This window comes from Eumetopias jubatus, unplaced genomic scaffold (assembly GCF_037043125.1).
Source record: "Eumetopias jubatus isolate StellerSeaLion01/CBP00866 unplaced genomic scaffold, mEumJub1_p1.0 scaffold_9, whole genome shotgun sequence".
NCBI lineage: Eukaryota > Metazoa > Chordata > Mammalia > Carnivora > Otariidae > Eumetopias > Eumetopias jubatus.
In genome coordinates this window covers 40,368,576-40,385,862 of record NW_028274815.1, presented here as the reverse complement: position 1 = coordinate 40,385,862, position 17,287 = coordinate 40,368,576, and the positions used below count along the sequence as shown (strand labels likewise).

Genomic DNA, 17,287 nt, shown 5'->3' with positions numbered 1-17,287 from the left:
GTTTGCTTGTGCCATCTTGGCCCAACCTGAACTCATCCTTTGTCTACTTTACTTCCTCCTCCAGCCCGGGTGCTTAGTGGGCCTGCAGCAGTGGCCAACAGCTTCCTGGGCTTGGTGAGGCTGGGACGCAGAAAGGCTGGGACTCAGCCTCCACTTCAGAGTGTCCATTCCGTAGCTCCTCCCCTGCGGATTCCTTCCGGTTGCTCTCAGACCAGAAGGCTTAACTCCGCAGACCCGACCGTGAATGCCCAGCCTGCACTATGGCCGGGGACCAGTCTGTGTGGGCTTCTAGCTGGAGGGGAGGCCAGTGGCCTCTGCAAGAGCCCTTTCTAACCAAGTCACTCCCTCTGTAATGCCCCCAGAGTCCTCAGCTTCAGACCTTGGGACATTAGCAACAACGTAGTCCAGGGATTAAGTTGTGGTTCTCTTGGGAAAGGGGGAGGGGGGCCTTTCACCCTTTGAAAGTAGATGCAAGAATCTTAACCTGTGCATTTTATTTAGGAAGGGCCTATCTAGGCCTTCCATGGGAGATGTAAAATGCTTCACAACCCTAAAAAGTCAGGATCTGGTGCCCCCTTCATCACTCTCCTTTGCAAATCATCCCTGGCACATCCTGTCTGTGGAGGCTGTCGGGTGGACCACCGCACAGCTCCCCAGAGAGAAGTTGGGGGGATACACAGAGAAGCTGATTTTCCTGTGCTGTTTTGCACAAAATCAGGATGAACTTGGTTAGAATATGTTGGGGATGGAAGAATCCAGCTGATCAGAGCTCAGAAGCCACATCGCCCTTGGGGCCCAGGGGTGGGAGTGGGTCAGGACAGCTGCAGCAGCTCAGCCTGGCCTCCTGAACTCCAGTCCAGACTTGCCAGCCTTGCTCCTGCCCCCGGATCATGCCCTCCCGGCTGGGAGCACTCTGAGCTACTCCGTTCTCCTATTTGGCTCTCTAGACTGATATTCCAGCCACCGCCCCACGATACAAGAGAATGAACTAAGGCCTAGACAAGGAAAAGCAACTTGCCCGGGAGGACACGGAGGCAGGGTAACATCCGATCCAGACTCCGTGACTCTCCACACTCGTCTGGGGCTTTCCCCGGCCCTACAGTGGCCCCGCACTCATCGGCCTAACATGCTGTGATGCGCCCATGCGGTGACAAGCCAGACTTGCGCGCAGTGGAAAGAAGTTGTCCTCTTGGTCGGCAAGCATGTCATTTGGGAGGTGCCTCACGGTGGTTTCTCAGGGCAGCTGAGGAAATCCTGGCTCCAGCAGAACTGCGTCCCGAGCCTGCTGCACCAACCTTGTCCCGGAGGGGTATGTGACTGAACTGAACCCTGGCTGCAAGCAAAGCGGGGGCCCGGTGCTGTGCCTCCTCTCCACCGGGTTCCCAGCAGTCCCCGCCAGCCCTCTGGGAACTCTGGGCCCCACTGCCTCGATGGTGCCAAGTCCGCTCCAGCCCCTGAGCTGGGCAGCGGGCGGCCACCGGGTCCTCCAATGCCCCAGCCCGTGGATAAGGCCCGGTGACTAGTCGGGGAGTGAGGATTAGCTCAGGGCAGACGGTGAGGGCAGAGAGCGGGGGAAGCACTTGTCTCCTTTATTGAACAGCCGCGGGGCCACCTCCGCAGGGACCAGGCAGCCAGAGGAGGAGAAAGCGGGCAGGAGGCGGGGGGCGCCCATCCTCATTTCCAGTCCTTGAAGAATTGCTTGAAGATGGGGCTCTCCCGGCCCTGGGGCAGAATCTCCACCTGCAGGGAGGATGGGGGAGAAGTCTAGCCCACGAGGTTCCCACCTCTGCCTCCACCAGGCAAGGCCAGAGCGGAGCCACGGAGAAGGGTGCCGGGCGCCAGGCCTGAGTCCACATGGCTGTCCCGGCCAGGTATGCTCCTGGCCGAGAAATAAGCCAAGAGATGGGACACGGGCTGAGAAAACAGATTGCTTCAAGCACTGGGGTGCACAGTTCGAGAGACACGCCAGTCATCATGAGCCTTACCAGCTCCCCTCGGAATGACTCATGGAGTCGCTGTGCTAGAGCAACGGGGGCAGGACGAGCCGGGGACAAGGGCCCAGAGGACGCACACAAGCTGCCACATGAGTGCTGCCCCGCATCCTCTCAGGAAGCACCGTGTACTTTCGGGGCGCCTGGGTGGCTCAGTCAGTTGAGCATCTGACTCTTGGTTTCAGCTCAGGTCACGATCTCAGGGTCGTGAGACTGAGCCCCGCACTGAGCAGAGTCCGCTTCTCCTTCTCTCTCCCTCTGCCCCTCCCCTATCTCGTGCTCGTGCACAAGCGCGCTCGCGTGTGCGCGCGCGCGCTCTCTCTCTCTCTCTCTCAAATCTTTAAAGAAGGAAAAGAAAACACCATGTACTTTTAAAATGTTGAAGGACTAAAAAGGGCTTTCGCACTGGAGGGGGCGGTAGCGAGGCCTGACCGGTCCTGACTGTGCCCGGGGATTTCCTGCCCTTCCTGTCCGGTCTGCAGTGGCAAGAGGCCGCAGGAAGAGCCCCCGGAGGAGGAGGTGGGGCACCCAGGCGTCTCCTCACCTGAGTGTTGGGGGCATATCTCATGCGGGAGATGAAGTCCTCGGCCACTTGGAGAGCCGCCTGCCGCTCCTTCTCGTTAGCTTTTCGCCCTGGAATAATTGGAAGCGGATTGATTGATTGATTGATTTTTAAAGATTTTATTTATTTATTTATTTGACAGAGAGAGACACAGCGAGAGAGGGAACACAAGCAGGGGGAGCGGGAGAGGGAGGCGCAGGCTTCCCGCGGAGCAGGGAGCCCCATGCGGGGCTCGATCCCGGGACTCCGGGACCATGACCTGAGCCGAAGGCAGTCGCTTAACCAACTGAGCCACCCAGGTGCCCCAGCTGGCAACTTTTAAAATAAACAACAGACCAGGGGGTGCTAAGATGCTGAGGAGTCTTTGGAGGTGTGAAGTCAGCCCTGGAGACTTCCAACCCGGCAGCTCTGTGGGATGAAAACTGTTCTTTCTGCCTGCTCTAATCAAAACCTCCTGCTCAGACCATGGCCCCACGGATATTCAGGATTAGTGTTCCCGGTGGCCTGAGACTCTAAATCGAGAGCCCCACCCTGGGGCACCACACTGCTGGAGTCTGTCAACCGTACTGCTGACAAGTATCAACAAGTATCAGGCCTTTTGTGCAAAACTAAATAGGACAAAAGGGTGTGATTTATTATAATCTCACTCCCATAATGCCAGACAGCCATTAGGCCTGCCACCTAAGAGCTTATAAAAAGGAAGACCATACAGTTATCCATTCCCTCCTGTGGGCCATCCCTCTAGTGCAAGATGTGCTCCAGTTTAAGGCAAGATACTTCTCTTCCTGGCTCCCAACTTTCTTGGGTTTTTTTTCCCCCTCTGGTTTCTCTTTCCAAAATGGTTCAGTTCTTTGCTTGGGGTTAAATTCCCTCCCGTGGGCATCTGGGAACCCCTCAAGCTCGGAACTGGTTCCATGGGAAAGGTACCCTGTGGTAGGAGGGGAAGGGCAGCCCCAGGGCCCAATCTCCAACCACCCCCACCCCAGCTCATCGTAGAAAGCTGCCATGCTCCTTGCTGCTCTGGCCCTTCTCTGAGCCCAGAGTATTACTGGCCAGTAGCAGCTACCCTGGGAACGCCTAATCCTTCCCCATCTTCCTCACCAAGCTAGGGCTGCGGGTTTCTCTTGGCTTTGGTTGCCCCCAAAATTATTTACTGAGCAAGTGCTATTTCGTCACGACACCAGAGATGATATGGTTCCTGCTTTCAGGAAGGTTGTAATCTGGTCAGGGAGGTAGGACACGCTCGAGAAAAGACAAGCATGGAGAAGTAAGGAGGTTCCCAGGGTCAGTCAGAGACTCAGAGCTTTGTTTCACCATTTTCAGTTAGACCAAGCGAACAGGCTTATACACAACAGTGTTTCTATCTCCAGCCAATACAATTTCTTGGAAAAATGAGTTCTAGTTCATTACCCAGGGCACAAAGTGAGATTTAATTTAAAATCTCTCCGTCACACCCCAAGGCAGAATGGCAAGACTGGGGTCCCAGCAGCCCCAAGGGCTTAGGGGTGCTGTAGGCTTAGGGGTGCTGTAGGACTGCAGTCCTCAAAATGTGATCCTGGACCAGCAGCAAGGCCTGGGACCCAGTTGGATATGCAAATTCTTTGGTGGTGTTTGGGGGTTGCGGGGCGCCCAGCCATCTGTCCTAACAGGCCCTCCGGGGATTCTAAGGCTTGTTGATGTTTCAGAACCTTTGCCTGGAATTTAGTGGGGGGAGCAGCAAAGAGAAAAGGCTCAGCGGCTCCCTGAGGCTGTTTTTTAAAGCAGTCAGGCAGGCTGAGCCCTCCAGGGGGAAGCGGCCTGGTCGCAGCAGCTGCAGGGGCCTCAGGCTAGAATGGAGAAGCCACTGTACCCTTCCAGATGTAGATCTTGCCACAGAGCCCGTTGTCCAGCACGAAGCAGTCATCCGACAGCAGCAGCTCGAGGGCAAAGGGACTGGAGTCGGCCACCTTGGTCAGGTTCATCTGTCCGGTGGCATCGGAGACCTGGGAGACGATGGGCAGTGCCAGATCCCATGCCCTGCCCCCAGCACACAGCCCCCAGCACATAGCCCCCATGGTCCCCACTCACGGTCCCTGCCCAAGGAGCAGAGAGGAGACTGGGCACCCCTCCCCTCACGTCACCCTCAATCACTGTAGTGCCGAGGCCTTGCATCCATTTGGAAATTAAGTGGATTCCAAATTACAAATAAATGCAAAGAATCCAAAAAAGTCAAGCTCAGCACTGGCTTCACACCTCCTTCTCCAAGAAAGGGCCGGAAGTGAAGTGGTCTTTATCTCCTCAGGGGGGCCAGACATCCATCCATTTCCCATCCTCACCTCACTCGAACCCTGGATAAACAACCCTGCTGCCCGACCCAACCTTCCCCGGGCTTCCTCCTCTCCCTTCAGCACGCCCTGCCCCAGGCCAGGGTAGCCCAGAGTGCCCACCTTATACAGAGCCGCGGCCTGAGCGTTTGTCCGGTCAGCTGTGAGGTCTTCCTCGGGGTTGCCCTCCTTCAGAGCTGGCTTGGGGCCCAGGACCTAGAGGGGCCAGGGCGGGCCAGGTTTCCAGGGATTCCTGGGCACCTGCCCCAGACCTTCCCAGCCCATCATGCCCAAGGCTACCAGGCCTGGGGAGGCAAACTGTGTCTTGCACAAGGGCACCCAGCAGAGGCAAGTGAGGGCTGGGTCCAGTCCAGTCCACCTGCCAGGCCCCTCGTCCATCCACCCAGAGGAGCACTTTACTCTGAATCACACGAGGGCACCCTGTGAGCTAGCCACAGCCCTAAGCAGTACCCCAGACCACCCACCCGCACCCCCCTCAACCCCCCAGCTCCTCCCGGCTGCCCACGCCAACGTCCCCCTACCTGGATCATCTCAGCGGGCTCTTCCCCATCCGTGACAATCTCCACCTGGGCCTTGCCCTGCCGCTCACTGTCCCGGATGGCCAGGGCCAGGTCCCGGGCCTTGTTGCGCTCCAGGATGTTGGACTTTCCACCACACCAGGCGAAGATGTTCTGGAGGGAAGTGGGGAGGCTCAGCTGCCTGCATCATGCCTGTTGACTCTGTGTGTGTGTGTGTGTGTGTGTGTGTGTGTGCGTGTGTTGGCGGAAGGGTCCTGAAGAACTGCCCCTGGAGGCAAGACCATCCTAAGACAACACGACACTCTGCGAGAGTGTTTCCCTGCAGCCCCGTGTCCCTCCGCGTTCTCTCCACAAGGCTCACCCACATATACGTAAAGGTCTTTTATCTTGTCTGTAATCTATCTCCCCTGACTAGAAAGTAAGCTTCATTAGGGCATGAGCATTTTGTTTTGTGTTGCTTTGCTTTGTTCACAGCCGCGTGCCCAGTACTTCAACAGAGACTGGCGCATATTTAGATGCATATTAAATACTGAATGAATGAATGTATGAGTACGTGGAGGGGTGAATGGCATCCTTGAGGCCCGTATCTCACACGGCTACCAGCACTGTGCTGCGCCGGTCGCCTGCCTCCCGCTCACTGCTGCTCGCACCCCTTCCACTGCCCTGGGTTGGCTTCTGCCTTGAGCCTTCTGCACAAGACGTGGTCCAGACTCCTCCAACAGTCTCGGGACCTAGGTCTCAGGCTCCACAACAGTTTTTGCTCCCACTGCTCCTGTCCCCACCCAGGGTCCCCGTCAAGCCAGTCCCCTCCCTGCATGCCTGTCTGCACCTCTCCGCCTTCAGTGCCTCAGCCTCAGCTCACCTGTGCCTTCATCTGGAAAGGCTTGTCCCCCTCCGTGAAGGTCTAGTCAGAGGGCACCTTCCCGGGATAGTGGCGCCAGCACCAGCGCCCGCTAGAGGGAGCCCTGCCAGCCCCAAGGCCCCTCAGCACAGGCCCCTATCACATCCTACGGAGCATCGCAGCAGGTGACAGGCCTGTGTTGGCTGCCTCCCCAGGGCAAGCCATTTGTGGTCCCCGAGCTGGCTCAGAGTAGGTACCAGAGACTCACTGAGTGAACTGCTGAGCGGACAAATGAATGAGAGGTCTGGCTGGCCGCGAACTCAGAGCTACTAAGGCTCCAAGGGAAGGAGAAAGCAGGCTGCTCTGTTAGAGACAGTGGCTGGACGGCAGAGGGAGGTTGCTGTCTTTTTGAATGTAAGATGTTTTCCTAAAGGCTGAAGCAGCTTCTCGCCGGCTCCCTGGCCTCTTAAAAGCCGGGTGCCCACACAGTGCTCAGCCCCGCCCTGCCTGCTCACCTGGCCCAGGTCCAGGATGAAGCAGTCCCCAGTGTTGAAGCTGTCCCAGCTCAGTGCCCGCTCAGTGGCCCGGATGTTCTTCTTCCCCTTCACCTGGTACAGTTTCTTGATGGCAGCTGGAGCGGCCCCTGGGGAGGTCTTGTGAAATGCTGACTCCACTCCGCCTTCCTGCAGCCCAGACCGGCCAACCTTAGTGGGCTGACAGGAGGCCCGCGGCCCTCCATACCCTGTGCCCGCGGAGGCTGGGCAGAAAGGTGGGGAGGACCCAGGCCTCAGGGCGCCTGGGCCTTCTGCAGCGTGCGAACTGGCTGGAAGGAGGAGTGGCTCTGAGAGAAGCCACAGGGTAAGGGCGCTGGGAGGTGGGCTCTGACCTGGTACTTGAGGCCACGTGGGAAGTAGCTCATGAAGAGGTCGGACTCATTGCCCTGCACCTCTCGGTGCTGCACGGGCCGCTCCCCAAGCAGGGTGTTGAGATGCACGGCCAGCACAGCACAGGCCCCCTGCTCATCCCGGGAGGACTGCTGGCCTGCGGTGGCAGGGAGGGGCGGGGCAAAGCCCGTGAGACCCATGCCAGCCCCAGCTCCACACCCTCAACTGGTCCCCCAGCCCCCTTACCTATCCACAGGTGCAGGTGGGAGAGCTCCTCCGGACCATTGTGCAGCACTAGGTAGGAGTCCCCCGAGAAGAAGACGCCCTGGTTCTCACGTGCTACGGGCACTGGCTTCAGTTTCTCCACCCGCCATACATGCAGGCCGGGATCCTGCACCGAGGCTGGGAACGGGGAGCCACTGCAGGAGGGAAGAGGGGTGGCAGTGGGGGCCAGGGCCCATGAGGAGTGGACCTAAGCAGACACCTGGGAGGACCGGGATGGGCGGGGGACTGTGGTGTGGGGATGAGGGAAGCTGTGAGGAGGGCAGCCCTTGGGGGTGAAGAAGGTGAGGGATGAAAGGGAATGGGGCACATAGCCTACCTCTGGGGGAGGCGTGTGTACATGCTGTTTCCTGTTCTGGAAAGACAGAAGAAGCCATTATGATTACACATGTTATGACAACCACCTTTCGCACTGGTCTGGGGAGGCCCTTCCAGGTGTCAAATGCTATCATATTCATTAACTACTTCATCTCCAAGAGCCCAAGAGAAGATTACCCTGGCTCCATTATGCAGGCAAAGAAACTGAGGCTCAGAAAGTCTAAGTCCAAAGCCACAAAGCTTGTGAGTGGCTAGTGAAAACTATGTTTCTGACTCCTGGGCCAATGTCTTTCTCTTGCTGTGACTTCTCAGCCATACCTCTCTTCTGCTTCCAGACCCCTAACTCTGGGTCTTACACGAGGCTGACTGATGTACAGCTCTTTAAGCAATACTGCTTATATTAGAAAAGTCGAAAATCAATAACTTAAGTTTCCACCATAAAAACACCAGAGAAGGAAAAGCAAATTAAGCTCAAAATAATCAGAAGAAAAGAAATAATAAAAATAAGAGCAGAAATTAATAGAAAGAAAAATATATATACGGAGAGAAAATCAATGAAGCTGGTTTTTGGGAAAAAAAATCAATAAAACTGATGAACCTTTAGACAAACTGATTAGGAAAAAGAAAAGACACAAATTTCCAATTCAGAAATAAGAGAGATGAGTCACTACAGATTCTACAAATACTAAAAGGATAAAGACAATATTACAAAAACTTATGCCAATATATTCAACAAATGGGCAGATTCCTTGAAGGATACAAATAATGAAAGTTCACTCAAGAAAAAATAGATTACCTGAATAGTTCCAATATCTATTAAAGAAATTGAATTTGTACTTAACTCCCCCTCCAGTTCCAAGTCATGGTACATTCTTTTTTAATTTTATTTTCTTAGATTATTTATTTATTTGAGAGAGAAAGAAAGAGAGAATATGAGTGGGGACGGTGCAGAGGGAAAGGGAGAAACAGACTCCTTACTGACCAGGGAGCCCCACCTGGGACTCAGTCCCAGGACCCTGAGATCACAACCTGAACTGAAATCAAGAGTTGGATGCTCAACTGACTAAGCCACCCAGGTGACCCTCAAGTCATGGTACATTCTACCAAAAATTTAAGGAAGACATAGTACCAACTCTATGCAAACTTTTCCAGAAAATAGAAGAGAACAGTTCTCAATTCATTCTATGTCACCAGCATTATCCTGATATAACAAACCAAATAAATATATTATAGAAAAGAAAATTAGGGTGCACCTGGGTGGCTCAGTCAGTTGAATGTCTGACTCTTGATTTTGGCTCAGGTCAGGAGTCTGCCTGGGATTCTCTCTGTCCCTCTTCCTTTGCCCCTCCCCACCATGCTCACTCTCTTTATTCTCATAAATAAATAAACAAACAAATAAATAAATAATTTTTAAAAATTAGGCCAACATCCCTCATGAACATAGACACAAAAAATATTATCAAAATTTTAGCTTATGGAATTCAATATATAAAAAGGATAAAACACTAACTGGCATTTATCCCAAGAATGCAAAGTTAGTTTAACATCTGAAAATCAATCAGTGTAATCCACCTTATTGCTTTCTAAGTCAGCATGACTGTACATAAACTTTGTTTAAACCAAAATCCTGATTTATGTCACACCAAACATACATTGTACACGTGCCTTGTAAATGAGTAGCCTGAAGGAAACCATCTCGTTCTTAAGATAGTGACCAATGCTCCTACTTCCTGCATTCCTTGACGTTGAAACTCATGGTTCCTACCTATATGCTAATCTATAATCTCTTGAGCTTTTGTAAGATGTAGAAAAGTATACAACCCTGTAAAAACTGTCCATTCTCTGGAGCACATTCTTCCCTGTGAAGAGCATGTTTCCCAGGCAACTGTCCTAACTTGGGCTCAAATAAAACTCTCTTTCTTTCTTTTAGAGATTCTAAAAGGTTTGTTCATTTTGCATCAACTATATATATTGCATTGACAATATATGTGTGTGTATATATATATAACCATCTCAACAGATGCAGAAAAAGCATTTACTAAAATTCTACATCCGTTCCTGACTAAAAAAAAAAAAAAAAAAAAACTTTCGGCAAACTAGCAATAGAAGGGAACTTCCTCAAACTAATAAAAGGCACCTACCAAAAACAAACAGAGAAACACAAAAGCCCTAGAGCTAACATTACACTTAGTGCCTTCCCTAATTCTAAACTCTCAATTCCCAGGCATCAACAATCACTTGCGGATGACCAGCTCTCCTCAAATGCCTCTGTAGGGGGCAACCACAGCACCCCAAGATCGGCCACTTTGGCATGAACATTATTTTGACTTAAAAGCAATCAAAACCCAATTGATTCAGTAAAAGTGGTTTACCTCCCCTTTAACTGCCTACTTATACTAGGAAGAGAGCTCTTAACAGATTCCTCTTTTTTTTTTAAAGATTTTATTTATTTATTCATGAGAGACAGAGAGAGAGAGAGAGAGAGAGAGGCAGAGGGAGAAGCAGGCTCCCAAGGAGCAGGGAGCCTGATGCGGGACTCGATCCCAGGACCCTGGGATCATGACCTGAGCCAAAGGCAGACGCTTAACCATCTGAACCACCCAGGCGCCCCAACAGATTCCTCTTTACCTAAGAAACTTACCTATATAATGGGGCAAGCTTTGTTTTCCAAGCATCTCCTCTCACCTTCCTGCTGATGGTCTTTCTCCCCTTTGTATCCTCAGACCCTACCCCTCTCCTCAGCTCCTATTAAGAGTCTTGTTGCTTCACTGTCTTTGGAATTTCCATGTCTGTGTGGATTCCCCATACGTATGCTATTAAATTTAATTTTCTCCTGTTAATCTGTCTCCTGTCAATTTGATTCTAAGTCCAGCTAGAAGGACCTGGAGGGGCAGGGGAGTTTTTCCTCCCCCACACCTCAAACGTCATGTTATTCTATAGGCCACCAGTGAAAGCAACCTTTTTTGGACAAGTTACTCAGGGGGGAAATGGTCAAGGCAAGTATTTTAAAAATATGTATATTTTTTAAAAATTCAGCAAATGCAGTAGCCACAGCTTCACTCACCATCTCTTTCCTATGTTCCGATTACTACACAGCTTTTTCTTTTTTTGGCGTAAAATGCACAGCCCACACACTAGCAAGCACTGTAACACAATTCACGCTGTGCAGGTGAACAGCATTTTTGTAAGCTGAGCCTCTGTGACTCAGAGCAGGGGCCTGGGGAATTTCAGGGTGAAGAGGCAAACTGGCACCATGGGGAGCTTCTTGGGGACTGGGGAAACAGGAAGGGCGAAGGGCCATCTTTAGGGGACGGGCTGGAGAGCAGAGGGTCTTGGGTCTGAGCAGAAAATGGAGGGAAAAACAGGAGCAGTGGTTATGGATGTCAAATACCACGGGAATCATGACTTCTTTTCCATTCCTAACTCACAACAGAGCTGAAGGCATTTTTTTGGAACCACCCTTTCCTAAAGCAGGAGGTGGTGAGGGGGAAGTTTGGGGGAGGGAACCTTTAATGTTCCTCCATTCTGCAGAAGGTCACATGCTTGCCCACATCCCCTGCCATGGGCTACTCAGCCTGTGACTCAGGTCTGAAATGGTGAGGCAGCTGCCCTACGCCCAAGTCAGCAGAGAGGTGGTGTGAACAAGAGGGTCAATTGTTAGCTTTACTACTTCTCCTTCTGTGTTCCTGATCTGGGAGCTCAGGCCATAACTCAGAAGCAGGCAGCCCCCTCTCAGGACTACAGGTCTCTGGCAGCCACTGCAGGGTTTTAACGAAAGGGGTTTGGCCACCTGCTTCTTCATCATCGTGGCTGCCTGTTAAAATTAGCTTGGGATCTTATAAAACGCAGAGGCCCCGGCCCCAGGCCTGGAGATTTTGATCACAGAGGCGTGGAGTGGGGCCTGTGCATCTGCATTTTCAACATATGTTCCAGGGGATTCTCTGCTGCCAGTTAACTGTCCAGAATGGCATCTCATACCTGCCTATATATTAGAATCATCAAACTCAAAAAAAAATCCCAATGTCCAGGCCACACACCAGAACAGTTACAATCAGAGTTTCTGAGGGTGGAGCCCCGATAGCGTATGTAAGAAGTCCCAGGCGACTCTAAAGCTCAGGTCAGGGCGGAAACCCCTGCTGTCCCATCAGGTCCCTGCCCCTTGGCCTTCTGCTCCAGGCTCTGCTCCAGGGGCTACTTGACACCTCTGCCTTCTAGCCACTCTGCCCAAGCCCACAGTGGCTTGAGCTTTCTCAGTGTGCACGCCCACCCTCAAGTCCAGTATGCACCCTCCAGGCTCAGACCAAACCCCAGCTGTCCAAGGAGCCTGCCAGGACATTTGGTAGCCTCAGCCTTTTCTGGGAGTGCTCCCAGCCCTCTCACTCGGGAGCAGATACCTCAGTCTCTACTTGCAGGTGGTCTATTAGGATGACCTGACAGCTTCATGTCTTATCCAGAGCGACAGACTTGCCTGACATTCCTGCATTCCTCTAGCAGCCCACGCCAGGCTCTATGCAATTCCATACAAAGTCTACGCTGGGAGCTTGGCACTGGGCAGAGTGATGGTGGGGGCACAGAAATGAGAAAGAACAACCCATGTCTCATGGTCTAACTGGAGGAGGCAGAGAAGTAGGGAGCCATCACACTCAGTGGGGCCAAAGACAAACTTCCCCTAGGTGGGGAATGTCACAGAATCACAGATGTCAGCGTTAGAAGGAGTCTAAATACTTATCTAAATCTGCTCTGCATCTGCCTCCCAACACATGCCCATACGCACACAGTGCAGGAATCCCTTCTATAGCATCCCTCACCATCCTCCTTTTGAACACTTCTGGTGATGGGGAACTCACCACCTCCCAAGACAACCTCTTCCATACATACCTCTTACATTAAAACCATTGCTTCTTCCCACTCTGCCAGAGTACTCTGAGTTATGGATCTGCCCACCTCCCCTACCAGACTATAAAGGCCTATTGGGCGGGGACTGTATTTTGTCTCTCTGGACCTAGCTGGAACCTGAAGGGGAGCAAAATATACCACCCCAAAATAAGCCTCTTTGCATGCCGATTATTTTAAACCGGCTATTTTTAAGAAGCAGCAGACACAGGTGACATTCTGAAAACCAAGTAGAAGTTGCCCTTCGTAAGAGACATTTACACTTATAAGGGAAATCTCCCTCTGTAAGGGTGTCTCCCCACTGCATCAGGAAGGGAGGGGGGGATGACTGTAGCAACTTATCAGAGGGGAAAGCAGCCACTTAAATCTGCATAACACTCTTACCCTTGTTCACCGTGCTTTTCCTGGTAACCTCCCCTTAACGGACCCCCAACATCCTTTTTCTTTAGCATAAGATGGTATTTAAGGTGATGGCTTCGACCATTTCAGGGCGTTTTCCTGGGTCTCTCCCAAGTATACAGCAGGTATACACGTTATTAAACTTTCTGGTTTTGTCCTGTTAATCTGTCTTATATCGATTTAATAGACCAGCCAAAGAACCTAGAAGGGAAGGGAAAACTTTTCCGCCGCTATAAACCCCACCCTGTGCCCGGCATCCTGCAGGCGCTCAGAGGGTGCGTCGGATACACAGGACTTGTGGTGCTGCGATTTCTAGAGCAGCTGGAGCCCGAGAGAGAGAGAGAGAGAGAGAGAGAGAGAGAGAGAGAGAGATTTCACAGGCTGGGACAAGTTGCAGCAGCCCCAGAGGCAGAAAGCAGAGGCTGGGGAATCCAGTGAGACCGTCGTGGGGCCAGGGGTGGGGGAGGATGCACACGGGTCTGGCCGGACTTCGGATTTCGGAACGAACCTGCCTTTGAAGACAGCCTGGGGGACCTCCTCCACTCTCCCTTCCCTCCTCCCCCCCCTTCCCCTACCCCAAGCCCAGGACCAAACCCTCAGCTGAGGTCTCGTTGGATCTGCAAAATAATGGGCTGGGCTAGTTTGAATTCAAATGCTCTGACCGTCCCCCAACCACTGCAGCCCACCCGTCTACAATCACTCCAGTCCAGTCTTTGGGATGGGCAGCCTCAAATCTGTCAGGAGGTCCGCACCACCTCTCCCGCCAGCCAGGTCACGCCTGACCCAGGAGTGGCTCGTCAGTATCCTGGGCACAACCTGCCCTCCTCTGGGGCAGCCTGTGGGGCTCCAGTCAGACCATAAATGTACCTGGAGCCTGGCACAAAGCTGCCAGGACAGCGGGCTGGGGGACACCGGTCCCGGACAAAGCAGCTTCCAGAAATGTGAGTCTGTTTCCAGACCCTGGCAGCCAGCCCTCACCTGCCTGCGTTAGAGGTCCCAGCTAGAAGTCCCCGGGGCCGACTCTCCCTCAACCACCCTGCCACTTTCACCTTTCCGCAGCTCTCCTTCCTCGTACTTGTTCTTTTCAGGCTCTTCCTCCTAGCCCGCCGCACCCAGCCTCTCACTTTCCCAGGTCCCGGCCCGGGCTGCCCCGCCCACCTGCCCCGCCTGGCTCCGCCCCCGCCCCGCCCCTGCGGAGCCTGGTCCCCATCCGCTCGGGGGGACAGTGCCGAGGAGCTGGCCGGCCTCGATGGAGGAGGGCGAGCGCTGGGGGCCAGCAGTGGATGCCGCCGGCCTGGCTCCTCGCGGGCACCCCCGGGGGCTGAGGTCCACCCCGGCTCGGGGCCTCCCCATAGTGGCCTCAGCTGGCTGCTGGCCAGGGTCACCTCTGAGACTGGGACCTGCGAGGAGAGCCCCAGGAAAGCCACCACACTCACCAGCACTGGGCGGCCGTGTCTGCGAGCCCCGGCCTCAGCTGGGTTAGTCATATTTCCTGGGTGGGGTCACTGCCTCTGCAGTGACAATTTCCTTCTCCCCCAGATTTGTCTTCCTCCTTGCCCTGAATGCATACATTTGATTTTTTTTTTTTTTTTTTTTTAAGCTCACTAATGAGGGAGTGTCTGGGGTCTGGAAAACATTCTTTGCTGTGTCCTGCATTCCAAATGCCTCTGGAGTCTACCCTGGGTCATCTCCTTGTTCACTAGATGTTTACTGACACACAGTCTTGGCACTGGGTGCTCTGAGGGACAGCAATAAAAGGAAGAGTGGTTCAGAGCACCTGGCTGGCTCAGTGGGGAGAGCATGAGACTCATGATCTTGGGGCTGTGAGTTTGAGCCCCACATGGGTGCAGAGCCTACTTAAAAAAAAAAAAAAGAGTGGTTCTGGCTCAGCCCAGGGGCCCCATCTTTTTTTTTAAAGGATTTCACTGATTTATTTTTTTAAAGATTTATTTATTTATTTATTTATTTATTTATTTATTTATTTATTTGAATGAGAGAGAGCGCACATGAGAGGGGGGAGGGTCAGAGGGAGAAGCAGACTCCCTGCCGAGCAGGGAGTGTGACGCAGGACTCGATCCAGGGACTCGATCCAGGGACTCGATCCAGGGACTCGATCCAGGGACTCCAGGATCATGACCTGAGCCGAAGGCAGTCGCCCAACCACCTGAGCCACCCAGGCACCCAGCCCAGGGGCCATCTTGCCTACATCACATCACAGGACCCTAGAGCTAGGCTGGCCAACTTGCTTGCCCACTTCCTAGAGGAGGATGCTGAGGCCCTGAGAGCACAAGTGGCTAGCCCACGGTCCTGTGCGAGGTCACACAGGAATGGGAGGCAGAGGCAGTGTAAGGGAAGCTTCCATTTCTTTCTGAATCCATGCAGAGGGATGCAGAGTCTGTGTGTGCTGCAGGGGAAAGTTAGCCCCCAGTTACTTGCCCACATGTGTGGCTCCTCTGCCCAGGACTCTGGCCTGCCTGTTCAGAACACAGGCCTGTCCTGGCTCAGGGCTGCTCAAAAGGCTAATTAAAGATAAGGTTCAGCCTTTAGGGTCAAGGCCCCACCCAGGAGGTGGCAATTTGGACAGTAGAACTAGGTCAATCCATGTGTTAAAATTTCTGGACCAGGGGCGCCTGGGTGGCTCAATCGTTAAGCATCTGCCTTCAGCTCAGGTCATGATCCCAGGGTCCTGGGATTGAGCCCCACATCGGGCTCCCTGTTCGGTGGGAAGTCTGCTTCTCCCTCTCCCACTCCCCCTGCTTGTGTTCCTGCTTTCACTATGTCTCTCTCTGTCAAATAAATAAATAAAATCTTAAAAAAAAAAATTCTGGACCAGAGCAAGATGGTAAATTCTCTTTGGAGAATGCAGACTAGCTGGCATCTGAGCGTCTCCATGGTCAAACTGCTGGCCTTAAACACAAGGTAATCTGGGTTGTAATACCAGCAAGAGCCTTGTCCCCGACAAGAACCAGAGGCTGGGCAGATAACCTGGCAGAGTGGAAAGAGCTGAATAGTCTGACTACTTACTCACTGTGTTTAATCTGGAGCCTCACTGTGCCCAATCTGTGAAATGGGAAGAAAAATAAAGGTGAAGATTAAATGAGATCATAAAATTAACAAATAGATGCTTAATAAACCTAGATTTATTTTTCTTCCCAACAAAGGGAATTTACGAGGGAACCCCAGTACCTGTGCTGGACACCTCAGGAAGTAATGGCCCTGCCCCCTCCAACCATGAGCTCGGTGTAGCTGGCAGGGGGATGGGAAGTTACAGCACACCACACCTCTTGTCCCTAGCCCCGGGACTCCCACCCTAGCAAGGTTTCCAGACTCTAGTCTGCCCCGGTGCATAACTGGGGTTGACTCTTGGGTTCTGGACTGACTCCGTGCAATGACTCTGTGCATTACCGAGGACACAGGATGAATGGGAGTCCCTGCTCTCCACATTTGAGCCTCACTTGGCGAAACGTGGCCCCATCACCACAAAAATAAAAAGAGGTTTGCGAATTAACAACGAAACAAAAGAGCAGGTCACTCCACCTGGGAATCCCAAGCGCCTTGGCACTCAATACGCGCTAAAAACATTATCTGGTAACCAGACTCTAAAACTTGTTTTTTGTTGTTGTTGTTTCGGTTTGTTTTTTAACCAGATCCACATTTTTCCTCTCCCTCCAGTCTCCCCCAGCAGGAATGCTCAGTTTGTCACAGATGGAGTAAAATAAATCATTCCTTTAGCAAGGATCCGCCCTCTCCCGTCCTTCCTTTCCGGAAGCGGGGAGACACGACAAGGCAAGCGGGTGTGCCCCAAAGAGAGGGGGAGCGAGCGCCCCGAGGAGGCGCCCCGGGCCAGCTGAGCCCCTCCGATCCCTACAGGGGAGCGGGGCGCCGGGTGGTCAGACCCCACAGCGCTGTTTGCCTGCCAGCGCCTCGCCAGGCGGCTCGGACCGCGGCCTCCGCGGCCCCCCACGCCGCGGGGAGTCAGAGGGAGGGGCGCGGGCGGCTGGAGCCGGCTGGGGGCGCTACTGAGCCCTCCTCGCCCCTGACCCTGCCCGGGAGCCCGGGACGCGCACGCGGACCTAGAATTGAGGCGGGTATTAGGGAGGCTAACAACAGCCAAGCAGCGCGGGGAAACTCCGCCAGGGATGGCGGTGTCCACAGCCCAGTCGACTGACAGATCCTCGGCCTAGGTCGAGCTCTGACCGCTGCTGTCTGTGCCTTGAGTGCCTGCTATGAACTCAGTGCTCTGCACACGATGTGGTTCTGTCCTCAGACTTACTA

General features: G+C 53.2%; 1 protein-coding gene across 3 annotated transcripts; it reads right to left on the bottom strand.

Annotated features, from left to right (window-relative positions):
- Positions 1-1,567: 1,567 nt before the first annotated feature.
- CAPG (capping actin protein, gelsolin like) lies at positions 1,568-14,508 on the bottom strand. Of its 3 annotated transcripts, none has more exons than XM_028122455.2 (10): positions 14,449-14,508; positions 7,722-7,757; positions 7,367-7,539; positions 7,123-7,277; positions 6,752-6,919; positions 5,399-5,548; positions 4,980-5,072; positions 4,403-4,535; positions 2,536-2,624; positions 1,568-1,740 (listed from the first exon to the last, which is right to left on the bottom strand). In XM_028122455.2, the coding sequence occupies exons 2-10, from the start codon at positions 7,742-7,744 to the stop codon at positions 1,675-1,677; spliced, it is 1,050 nt and encodes a 349-aa protein (XP_027978256.1). In that variant the 5' UTR covers positions 7,745-7,757; positions 14,449-14,508; the 3' UTR covers positions 1,568-1,674. The 3 variants fall into 3 exon arrangements, with proteins under 3 accessions (XP_027978256.1, XP_027978255.1, XP_027978257.1); XM_028122454.2 differs by lacking the exon at positions 14,449-14,508 and adding an exon at positions 14,062-14,150; XM_028122456.2 differs by lacking the exon at positions 14,449-14,508 and adding an exon at positions 13,991-14,044.
- Between the last annotated feature and the right edge of the window lie 2,779 nt (positions 14,509-17,287).

Excerpts from the sequence above, each read along its gene's own strand:
- CAPG (XM_028122455.2), bottom strand. The coding sequence starts at position 7,744 with ATGTACACACGCCTCCCCCAGAG. Across the intron at positions 6,920-7,122 it reads CACGTGGCCTCAAGTACCAG|GAAGGCGGAGTGGAGTCAGC; the intron begins GTCAGAGCCCAC and ends TCTGGGCTGCAG. Across the intron at positions 2,625-4,402 it reads CAAGATCTACATCTGGAAGG|GGCGAAAAGCTAACGAGAAG; the intron begins GTACAGTGGCTT and ends CAATTATTCCAG.